Source organism: Myotis daubentonii, chromosome 17 (genome assembly GCF_963259705.1).
Source record: "Myotis daubentonii chromosome 17, mMyoDau2.1, whole genome shotgun sequence".
NCBI classification, from domain to species: Eukaryota; Metazoa; Chordata; class Mammalia; order Chiroptera; family Vespertilionidae; genus Myotis; species Myotis daubentonii.
This window is the reverse complement of record NC_081856.1, coordinates 42,296,536-42,309,037: the sequence shown is the minus strand read 5'-3', so window position 1 is coordinate 42,309,037 and position 12,502 is coordinate 42,296,536. Positions and strand designations below refer to the sequence as shown.

Genomic DNA, 12,502 nt, shown 5'->3' with positions numbered 1-12,502 from the left:
TCCCTGCCATTAAATCCTTAGCACTTACCACCATGAACGGCACATAGTAGGTGATCAGTAGTTCTCAACGCTGGCAGCACATTCCAGGCAACACAGGACTTAAAAATACCAACACCCAGGCCCTAGTCAAGACCAAGTCAGAATTGTTTGAAAGTACAATATAGCCCAGTATGTGTATTTTTCAAAGCTTCTCAGGGAATTCTGGTGCACAGCCAGGGTTCAGGATCACCCTATTAGATACAACTAAATGAGCGGATGGATGGATGGATGGATGGATGGATGGATGGATGGATGGATGACAGAAAGCATTTGCTTGGGGTAGGATTTTCTTTTAGGAGGTTTTCTTGTGGGTAAGGAAAAGAAGGATTTTGGCTATATTGGATTATATATTCCAAAAATGCAGAAAAGACTTTCAAAAACATAATTAAATGCTCATCAGAAGAGACTCAAAATGATCTAGCAATCATCTCAGTGTAACCAGTTGTCGCTGTATAAAAGGCCTGTGTTGGAATGGGGAGGTGTTTTTTAAAAAAGCATAACGTACATGCAAAGGAAGGGGCACTTGTTGTGGTTGTTGTTAAGCTCTGGTTTTATCCCAGAAGGCATTTGGCTTTTTGGTAGTACTAATGAATGACCATCAGAGGGAGACATGCTCTGAAAAGTGTTTTTGCACAGGTGCCCCATCTCACACAGAACTAGTGTGAATCAGCTGTTTCTTAACGCGGTGGGATCTCAAGGCGGAACCATTAAATGAGTAAGTCTTAGGGTATGAGACAAGTGGCATATATTTATCTGCACCAGAGTTAGATTCATTTCAGTTCTCCAACCGTTTAAATGATTAAACCACTGAGGGCAGGAGGTAAGGGTTGCGGGGGAAGATGAAGTGTGTATGTGTGCCAGCATTGTATTTGCAAAACTAAGGGGAAACTTTGAAGACTTAGACTTAGAGAATCATACTTTCCTTCAGCAACCAGCACAACTAGGAATTAAGTATTCAAGCAAAACCCCTCTCCCTTTGTTAATTGCAAAATAAGCATCTTAGATCGCCTTGTGTTTCCAGAGTTACCAAGATCACAGCTGGATCCCTGGAAAGAAGAGCTTGGATCCTCACTGCAACACCCATTTGTTGTTTTTCTTCGCACTTATCCACTTACTACAGGCCCGGTGCATGAAAATTCATGCACGGGAAGGGGGTCCCTCAGCCGTGCCTGCCACCTCTCACAGTCTGGGAGTCCTCAGGGGCTGGAGGCGACCTGGCCATCAGGGGAAGGCGAAACCCCCATCACACCTCTGCTGCTGCCACTGCCCACAGCGCAAGCCTCGGCCGGCCCTGGTTACCTGAGCCTCGGGCGGCCCTGGGTGGCTGGGGAGCTGAGGGCGGGTCTGGCCGCACCGCGCGCCTACCGCCTCCCCCCCACCCCCCTCCCCCAGCTGGGCTGAAAGGACTGTGGGACTCCAGCGGGGCTGAGGGGACTGGGCGTCACCATCTTTGTGAAGGTGTGACAGTCAATTTGCATATTCTGTCTTTATTAGATAGGATGCCAGAACCCATACAGATTTTCACATGTATATTAGACAAAATATTGCATATAGGGACTAGCCCTGATTAACCTTCCATTCTAAAAGTTAAGTAACTGATCATTAGTAAGGGGTTACCTTTTGCAAAGCCTTTAAAGGTGACCAGTGAGAGGCTGGATTCAGGCAGGGAAGCCTTTGCAAAACTGTGATGCCTAAGTCAAGATAAAGGCCACGGCTATGCCACTCTGAGACTATTGTCTGCAAATACACTGGACTAATCCAACTTTTGAACCTAACACTCCCGACCAACAAGTACAGACTTTTTTTTACATTTTTATGGGGGTGGGGGAGTGAGTAAGTAATGCAAATAGCTCTTAGTCTATGCATTTGTTTTAAGGCAAACAGAATGAGAACAGACTTACAAATGATCATGTTTTTTGAAAAACCTGAGAATGTATTTTACAGTCTATCTTTCAAGCTTACAAGGCACATTTAAAAAAATGGAGTTAGTTGCTTTTAGTTTTTTTTGTCTGTTTTGTCAATAATTGAGGAGGATTTTATTTTTCAAGTCCAAGGTAAGGGAGTTTGCAATAGGGCTGTAAGGTTTTAGGACTTTTCTACAGATAATTCTCTGTCTAAGGTCTCAGCCTATCTTCATTGTGATCCCCAGACTACATGTCACCAGCTTTAATTTTGATGAAGGGAAAAGAGGAGATGGGGCAAGAAAAAGGGGAAGCAACCCACAGTTCATTGCAAAAGACTAGCAATGCTTACAGACATAATTGATGGAAATCCAGTTACCTGCAAGAATCTTAGGTGTAACCGCTATCCTGCGGTATTCAGTTGAGACGAGAAAATAAACTCTGAAATACAATCTTCTTATTTTCTCCCTTAACCTGGTGCTCTCCAGGGGCTGGGCCGTGGATCTGCTTTCCTTCTGCACAGGAGGTGGACTTGCTGGCCTCGTGCCTCCTGAAAGCGTGATGCTCCACCAGCTATTGCGGAGCAAAGTCTGAAAATCAGCTCTACAGTTAACTGAGTTTTGATTAGAACTCGTCTCCAAGTGGTTGCCTTTTGCAACGTGCATGTTGCATAACTGCCATTTCACTCGCTTTACTCGTCATTCTTGTTCTGCTGCAAATCAATTTCTGCACTTCCCTTGACGGGGATCCAGAAACAGCAGATTTGCATCACCTCTTCCTCTGCACACGGGACCCTGTTCCAAAGGCTTGGGGTGCCCCAGAGATTCTGCAGGGCCCAGTTCCCAGTGAGAATCAGAGCGCGTATGTGCACAGCCAAGCCAACTCACACGTACCATTTTCAGCCTGCTGCTCCGGCGTCTCCACCCCAGACAACTGCTGCATCGCAGTATGTGCTCATGGGGACAGATGGAAATCCTGTTAGGAAACACAGCCAACTCTGTGTTCCCATTTTCCAGGAGAGAAACCACATTCAGCGCAAAACAGTGCAAAAGCCCTAGTGTCAGTGCCTTTAAATCAACTGAATGCCTAGCCTTTTCCAAGATGTTACACAAGCAAAGCTCCTATGGTGAGCTACAGACTTTGCCCTACAGAAAGGACCTGGGCTAGGGAGGTCTACACCAAAGACCCAAGTTCACCATGTACTTTTCCTAAAGCTCTAATTTTTCTTGCCTGGAAAATCATTATACAAATGACTTACTTCTTAAGAATACAACAACAATAACAAAGAATACAACAAATAGCTATTAGAAAGTAATTTATATGCCGAGTGCAATTATACCTCAGTAATGTGTGTGATATGCAATACTTTAACAATAAATATTTTAAAAAATAATAAATAAATAAATAAATAAATAAATAAAAGATTAACACAGAAAAAAAATAAAGTGTGTGGGGTGGGGAGGGGACTACAAACATAAGGATTAAAAGCCATTTTATAAGGGATTATCAGTTACCCATCCCATACTTTTTGTAAGTTAACTCAGCACATCTGATTTTGGGGTGATGAGAGCCATCAAAATACACCTAACTTCTGCCCCACTGGTGTGGCTCAGTGGTTAAGTGTCAAACCTATGAACCAGGAGGTTACTGGTTCGATTCCCAGCCAGGGCACATGCCCAGGTTGTTGGCTCGATCTCCAGTAGGGGGCATTCAGGAGGTAGCCAATTAATGATTCTCTCTCATCATTGATGTTTCTATCTCTTTCCCTCTCTCTGAAATCAATAAAAACATATTTTAAAAATTACACCAAATTTCTTAACATTTTTTCCCCTGGGATCACTGATGATAGGATTGAGACCAGTGTAATAAAGGAGAGAAGTTCTTTTCCTTCCATTTCCCACCATCCCAAGTCCTCAGCAGCCCGGGGGACCACTGACCACACACTGCAGGAGGAGGGATGACCGAGAAGCATCCAGAAAAGTAGAGTGGTCTCCTTTGCTGAGTCTTGTTTTGCTTTGTATTGTAGGATCAATTTGGCCACGATTTTCTCACCAAGGCTTGGCACCTGTTTGGTTTTCCACAAATTAAGATCCCTTAGCTCTTCTCAAATTTACTTTGAGGGTGAAATCAAGGTGATTTCTAACTTAGATATTGAACATAAAATTTGCTTCCCCATCCTCCGTGGGGGGACGTGTGCAAGCCATAAGCTTAGCGCATACTGGCCTAGACCGAGACCTGGCTTTGGCGAGCATGTCAGGTCCTCACACAAAGCCTGCATGTGCTTCCTGCCACAGGACCCGGAGAGTTCAGGCCTTGGGCCTCACCACCGTTTACTCAGCTCTGCCCTTCATTCTCGTTGTGATTCTGGTGAGATTTTCAAACTCAAGTGTGTTTGTCTATGGGCCGAGAGCTTATGCCAGTTTATTTTAGGAGCATGAGCAGCAGTAGAAACAAAGATGCATGTCTGGAAGATGTGGGAGAAGTGATACTGGTGCATGCAAATGTATCCGGAGAAAATCTGGCTGACTGGGGACCGTTTTGCAGGGGTAATGAGGAGCGAATCTATAGACTGAAGACTATACTGGTAATTTCCCAAGCCGTGCCACACCCCTTAGAAGTGACTTGAAGGATTTCAAGAGTTGCCTACCTTTTTATTATTGTTATTTTAATTTTTAGTTGTTAAATTATTTTTTCACTGAGGATATTTTTCCATTGGTTTTTAGGGAGAGTGGGAAAGAGAGGGAAAGACAGAGAGAAACATCGATGTGAGAGAAACACATCGATGGGTTGCCTCCTGCACACGCCCGGACCAGGGCCCGGGCCGGGGAGGAGCCTGCAACCAGGGTATGTGCCCTTGACCAGAATCGAACCTGGGACTCTTTGGTCTGCAGGCTGATGCTCTACCCACTGAGCCAAATCGGCTAGGGCCAGAGTTGCCTACCTTTATAAAGGTCATGCGCTGCCTGATGTCTTCTGTGCTGTTGGGAAGGTCACACCCCAGCAATGCCACCTGAAGACTGAGGTCCCCACCGGGAGGGTTGATGGGCGTCTTCTCCCAGGGCCTGCAGCGGGGAAAGCCACTCTGGCAATTGGAGTTCAGACTTTTTACCCAATAATGATAGGTGTTGACCCAGTAGTGATTCCAACCCACCAACTCCCCCTAGGTGAAAACAGGCCCAGTAATCCCAAAAGAGGCTAACAAAACTGTTAAGAACAGAACATGCCATTTTGCAAAGTAAATTTTGAATTGTTTTCTACTATCCCAGTTCCTTTGTTCTTCATAGAATATACTGTGAATACCCTTCATTACTTGTATTTTCTTCTCACATTCTGATATTATTGATGATCATCTCTACGTGTTAAAAAGAATTAACAAATACCATGCTTCTGTGTCTGCCACCCTCAGATAAGGGATAAACTGCTTGACTTCTGTGATGAGGGTGCTGCCTTTGCACGCACACTGATCCCTCTTCCTCTGAGCATTCTCCCCGGACTGCTCCCTGAACCTAAAACTGCTAGCACGGAGCGGCGCATTCTCCCGCTGGTGTCCACCTCTTCCCTTTCTGTGTGTGCCCCAACTCGGCCTCCGCTTGGCTCCACTCTTTCTTCAAAGTCCCTGTTCCCCTTGGGCTTTCTTGACCGTCCCCAAATTCCCTTCACACACAGGCCCATACTCCACATTGGACCCCTACTTCACGCTGCCTGGGATTCCTCACTCTTGTGTGTCAAGTTGAAACATAACAAATTGACAACAGTCAACTATTTTTGGCCTCCACAACAGCAAGTGCATATAGTTCAACCTAATATATACATTGTCTCACCCCCTCCCCCATACAATTTTTCTTTACAGTCCTAGTGTCTACAATAGTCCCTTACACAGAGTAGGTGTTTGCTATTAAAAAGAAACAGGCTTCTCCCTAGCCAGCTTGGCTCAGTGGATAGAGCGTCAGCCTGCGGACTGAAGGGTCCCAGGTTTGATTCCGGCCAAGGGCACATGCCTGGGTTGCAGGCTCAATCCCCAGTAGGGGGTGTGCAGGAGGCAACCGATCAATGATTCTCTCTTATCATTGATGTTTCTATCTCTCTCTCCTTCTCTCTTCCTCTCTGAAATCAATAAATACATTTTTTTAGAAAAAAGAAGAAACAGGCTTCGACTATTCTTAAATTAGCCAAATAGTAGATAAGTTTCCGTTTTCATCTAAAAATGCATTCTAACCCCTTAATACACTTACCACGGATGATGTGGGGTATTTATGATGTCCCCTGCCAAAATTTCCTACTACAGTCTAAAACAGAAATATAAAACTTTATGGTACTAGAAGTTATGGCTAGAGGCATTGCTTTGTAAATACTATGGGCTTTAATAGATCTATATTTCAAAATTATTATTCGGATAATTTCCATCAGTAAATTCTATATTCACTGGAATATATTTCATATTTATTGCATCATTAGTTACACAACCTAGTTAGAAAAGAACATCAGAATATTACACTTCATCTAATTACATTTCATCGATTCTTCTGTCCTTCTCCCTTATTGCGGTCATAATTCTATATATTTTACATTAATTATCATCATAAACTGAAACTGGATAAGCAAAAATCTAGTGACTAAGTATACGTATTTGTAAAGCTAAGAGACTTATAAGGTATCTGATACTGATACCCATTGCTTTCCAAAATAAAAATAATCAAAATAGCATGATGACCACTGAACCGAATTTAGTATTCTAAGGGCAGAATACAATGACAAGAGTGGAGGAATAGAGAACTCTGTATTACTTTGAGTAACACCCACAGTAGTAGGCTCAGAATTATGTAAGGAAACAAATCAATATTTCCTCTCCTCCTTGCTCTGGTGCTGTGGACACACCAGTAAAGTCCTAATTTTTTTTCCAATGATTCCATTTCTTAGAGCCACCTTTTCCTCAGCTGATGAGTCATCTTCAGAACTTCATTCCAAATGCATTTATAGTGCTTTATGCTGAGCCTTTCATTCGTGTCGTGTCGGAACATATAAAAGACGACACGGAGCCAGGTAAACGTCTCTTTTAGGGGAATGGAGGAAAGAACAAGCTTCTTACTAATTGATTTGGATTTGCCATTTGTCATTTATGAGGCATTAAAACAAACAGGATAGCTTTGGGTAGCATTTCTTTTTCATCTTGAGTTTAACAAAGTTCTGAAGTAGTCTTGACGAAGAGGATCCATCTTAATGTCACAAAAATAGGAAGGGGTCAAATTTCTGTTACTGATGGCAGGAAGCTCACTTTCAACGCTTAAGCACGGTCAGCACAGCCTTAGAGGACATTTTAGAAAGTGAGACTTTCTCTTCAAAGACCTTCTTCCTCTGGGGTCCCCGAAACACAGTCACCTTCAGCTGTCTTAATCTTGCTTGTTCTTGGTAGAAAACTAGAATAGTCTTTCTGCTGTGAAGTAAACAGAGAGGTCAGAAATATATATATGGGAGGAAATAATTTCCATAACAACAATAACAAAGTCAAGGATTTTCATATTTAAAAGGCAACAGAAAGTTACATCAGTTTAAGCAATGGTTTTAGAAGCTACACTTAGGGCTGAGAGCGCCCCCTGCTGGTATGTCAAGGTAGCCCTTTTCAGATCAACCCTAGCACTGGGATGTCTCCAGGACACACTTGAATCTGCCTCTCTTGTCTTTTCCCCCTCCCTTAGAGCCATGTGACTTTCAACTTTTAACTTCACCCCAAATCTTTACTTAAAATGTAATTTTAAGAGGTTCTGATTGCTATAAACCTTTAGTGAGTGAGAAATCAGCCTTCAATATTTATGAAATCTCAAAGACAGGGGCCATGGAGAATATGCTTTGGCCCTGGTGAAATAAATACTGGCACCTCAATGGCAGATCAGCTGACATATGTTTTCTATGAGGCCAAGTGGTTAAAGGAATAAACTTGGGTTTGGACATTGGGTTTGAGCACGGGCTCCATCATTTACCAACTGTGTGACCTTGGGCCAGTTACTTAACCTTTCTGTGTGTTTTCAGTTCCCTCAGCTATAAACCAAGGATAATAAGCCCTGGCCAGGTGCTCAGTTGGTTAGAGCATCGTCTGATATGCCAAAGTTGCAGGTTTGATCCCTGGTCAGAGCACATACAAGAATCAACCAATGAATGCATAAAAAAGTGGAACAACAAATCTTTCTTTCTCTCTCCTCCCCCTCTCTCTAAAATCAATCAATCAATTTTAAAAAACTAAGGATAATAATAAGAGTACCTGGACTGTTATGATGACTAAATAGATTATATATGGAAAGTAATTATAACAGTTCCTGGGTCAGAATCAGCTCTATAGAAAGGTTTGCTATAAGGCATATAAATGTCTAATCATTATGCTATAGTCCTGAGAGTAGAATACTATTGTATTCCAGCTATACTTTAATAAAAATTTATAAATAACTAAACAATAACAATGAAGAAGAAAAGAGGAAGGTTTGCTGAAATAGGTTGGAATTCAGTATGGTGGGACACCAGGCCCCCTTCCCCATGCTGGCCCTGCCCAGAGCCTGAAGGAGGTTTGGTTTGCCTGCTGGCACTGCTGTTCATCTGAGAGGATAACTGAATTAGCATCAATGTTGATCGCAGTCGTGCTGTGTGTGGTGTTGCCTGTTGTTCTAGGACAGTGGCTCTCAGATCTGAACATGCATCAGACCGAATTGCAGGGTTTGCTAAACTCAGGTTGCTGGTCCCCAGGCCCAGGGTTTCAGATCCAGCAGGTGTGGGGCCTGAGAATTGGAATTTCTAGTAAATACCCAAGGGATGCTGATGCCCCTGGTCCAGGGACCACACTTTGAGAACCACTATCCTAGAGCGATGGTTCCGTCCTGGCTGTACATTAGACCATCTGCGAACTTTTTAAAATTCTGTTGCCAGGCCCCAGCCAGCCATCACTGGTTTTCACATATCCCCTGGTGATGCTGATGTGCAGCCAAGGCTGAGAACCACGGCTCTACACTGTTACTATGGTGCTGAAATGGATTACCCCGTACATTCTACAGTTAAAGGAACTGAAGCTTGGTGCAGCGTTTCCCACTGAAGTGCTTGTTATTCACTCTGATGCAGGGCCCCTACCCCAGGTCTATTGCATCAATCTTTTGGGGTGAGGCCCAGGAGTCTTCACTTTAGTAAGTGCCTCTGGAGCCCCTGTACACTTTTTTTTTTTTTTTTTTTTTGGCATGGAGACACACAGTAAGTGGTGGAGTTCTCATCTCATGTCTCTGGTCTAAGCAGCCAGAAATCTATATATATAAGCCTAAGCGACCGTTATGACCAAACGAATGGAACGACCTGAAAGACCGGTCGCTATGACGTGCACTGACCACCACAGGGCAGACAGTCAACACAGGAGCTGCCCCCTGGTGGTCAATGTGCTCCCACAGCCAACCTCCCATGGCCCCACTCCCCCACCCCTGGCAGCTGGCCAACATCTGTGACTCCTACATGCCTCCGACCCCCCACCAGCCAGCCCTGATTGGGACTGGGTGAGAAGCACTGATCAGCCCCAATCACTGGCCAGGCCAAGGGACCCCACCTGTGCACGAATTCGTGCACCAAGCCTCTAGTTATTATAAAAGAGAGGAAGTTTACATTGGATCTGTTTTAAATTTTCTGGGCTTATTCACTCAAGAAAGGACCTTATATACTTATGAATACCATCCCTATATACAAAGTATTTTTTAAAGTATGTTTTTATTGATTTCAGTGAGGAAGGGAGAGGGAGAGATAGAAACATCAATGATGAGAAAGAGTAATTGATTGGCTGCCTCCTACATGCCCCCCACTGGAGATCGAGCCCTCAATCAGGCATGGGAATCCAACTGTGACCTCCTGGTCCATAGGTTGACACTCAACCACTGAGCCAAGCTGGCCAAGCTATACTAAATATTTTTTATATACATAGCAGACCCTGCGACAGGAGTTGGACCAATAATAAATTCCATTCAAATGCTACTAAGAGGTCACCTTTATTTCATTCATCTACTCTAGGATTTGAACTTAGAAAGAAAGAGTTAGCAAAAGTAGTTACAGGCACAGCTCTGGAGTCAGATGCCTTCTTCTTTCCACCACTGATTACTGTGCAATCTGGGGCAAGTCATTTAATCTCTCTGATTTACAAGATGGTGGTGAGGATGAATGTGTTCATCCAGCGGTCACCAACCGGTGGTCCATGGACCACTGGTGGTCCATGAGGTCCGAAAGGTTGGCGACCGCTGGTTTAAGGAAACCTTTGGAGCAGCGGACGCCAACAATAAACAGGCTATACTTCTTGGCCTAACCTACATGGAAGAACTTCTGAAAAGGAGAATTCTGGCTTATTATTAAAAGTAGAATGACTTTGGTTATTTAAAGGGAGAAAATGGCAGCTTTATCAAAATTATAATGTATCATTACATAATTTTACTCACAGACCTGGCTTTGTTGAATGTGGTATTTTTTACGTTTGCCTTGATCCAGAACTTCAATCTGCTAAAGAGATTAGGAAAATGTCCGTGGTCAGTGCAGCCTGGAGAAGCAAGCACTCACATAACCTATTTAACCAGCACATTCCCCTTCCACCATAATCCTCTTAAAGGCCCCGAAGGCTGGCAGGCACACCTACTTGTTATCTGCAAATCCCCTCTTTATTTGCAAGTGTCTACGTGATACAGTAATTGAGTTGCCAAAAGTTAAGTGAAGCTTGATGTTTAACATTGGTAGTTGCCTATGGATATTGTGATTTAACACAGATTCTAAAGGGTCTTCACCCAAAATAAAATGAACTTCTAATCCTGAAATAATTCACGGAGCTCCAATCCATATGTTGAATCAAAGCCAAAGGGGGCTCTGATTAATCAAAAGGCACCATTAGTCAAGGGAAGAATCAGACTGAAGTTCAAGACACTTGAATCTACCTCAAGTTCATAAGGTAAACTCAATGTAGCAGTCAGGGTCCGAGCAGAATACAGATGGCACCCTCTTGGGGTGACTGAGGACAGTTTTCAAGAGGAACTATTTAATGGAGGTGTGGGCAGGATTAAAGTGAATCAATGGAGGGATGCTGGAGTCCCCAGGGACTAGGGTGTGGGGGTGATTCTTCCCCCCTCTAGCCCTGAAGGGACAATGAGAGCAGGTGGTACTGGAAGGGGCGTAGCAGGGAGGAGAGGCCCCCCACAGAAGCGTGACCCTTGTACAGGGCTGTGCCAATGGCGGAGATTCAGGAGGGACAGAGTGGAGAAATAAATCCCCAATCTCACTTTTCTCCTACCCTCCACTCTCCCTGGGTTTCCCCAATGGTGAGCATGATCCAAGGTCAGAGATCAGAGGGCAAGGTCACAGTACACAAAGGTCAGTTTCCAGGGCACGGAGAGGTTGGAAGAGAGCAAAGAATGAACCTGGGAGGGTAAAGGGACTGTGTGGCATAGCCAGTACACTCGACCTAGCCAGGGTTTGAGAGAAAGAGTTCTTAGGCTCATAGGAAAAGAGGAGGATTACTATGAAACAATGATGTGCATGTCTCAGCTCATCACTCTGTAACTGTAATTGTCTCTTTACTAATTGCCTTTCTCCTCCAACAAATAAACTCCTTGATGCTAAGTCCTCAGTTTCTAACCACTGCATGGCAAACACGGGCATTCAGAAAGGATAGAATGAGGGGTGATTTAATTAAGTTGTTTGTTATTGTTTGTTATTCATGAGAGTATAGAGCAAGACATTTCCAATTAAGTGGGATAAATAACATGGACACCACAAAAGAACATTATTTGTTAACTATGGTTAGCTTAATTTTGTTGTAAAATATATTGCTTTGAAATATGCATAGGACTTAGGTTAGTATTGTTAATAGAAAGTTCATATATTTGAGGCCTATTTCAGCAATTTAAAAAAAAATCAGTTATCAAGTTTCAGAAATGAGAAATTAATGCTCTGATGTTTTATGTGTCTTACTATTATGATTATTATTCTTTTGCAACATTACACCATAGCTTGTAAATAATCTTGGGCAAAGAACTACAGAGTTGGGGGGAGCTCAGAATTGCTCTCTCTCTAGTCTCATTCCCCTCCCCCTCCCTAGGTAACAATAACTAAAAGAGAACCCACTACAGATGTGAAGCGATTTCTGACATAATCTATTTCCTTGTTTCAATAAGGCTTTAAATATTTAACATCCTAGAAGGAATAAAGTTGGGGGGGAAGCTAATTCTTTTTCATAAGGCAGTATTCCTGCACTTTCTCCTTCATCAACAGAGTAATTTCTATTAACAATCTATTCTAACCACTTACTCCCGCATCATTCTTCCCCCTGGCTCTCTAAAACTTTGTCCCCTGTATGTTCAGGCCCTTCTCATTGCCACTGCAACACATCTGTACTTCTGTCTTCTGAACTGGATGAGCAATTCAAAGGCTGGCATTGCTGCGACATCAGATAGCGCTGCCCCTAGTGCATTCCCTCCTCACTGCCTGCCAGGAACACACTTCAAAGCACCCATCTGGGAGCCCGGCAGCCTTTTACATGGTCTGATCTTACCCAGGATGAAAGCGAAGTGGAG

At 43.5% G+C, this 12,502-nt stretch overlaps 1 protein-coding gene across 8 annotated transcripts in view; it reads right to left on the bottom strand.

The window, feature by feature from the left end:
* Nucleotides 1-6,351: 6,351 nt before the first annotated feature.
* SNX31 (sorting nexin 31) overlaps nt 6,352-12,502 on the bottom strand; it is a 40,706-nt gene continuing 34,555 nt past the window's right edge. For 2 of the 8 annotated variants that reach the window (XM_059672089.1, XM_059672082.1), the window contains 2 exons: nt 10,386-10,442; nt 6,352-7,371 (listed from right to left, as the gene is read on the bottom strand). In XM_059672089.1, coding sequence (XP_059528072.1) covers nt 7,276-7,371; nt 10,386-10,442 — 153 coding nt within the window. In that variant the 3' untranslated portion in view covers nt 6,352-7,275. Of the gene's footprint in view, nt 7,372-10,381; nt 10,443-12,502 lie in introns of all 8 variants that reach the window. The other 6 variants (XM_059672085.1, XM_059672087.1, XM_059672084.1 and 3 more) reach the window with 6 other exon arrangements.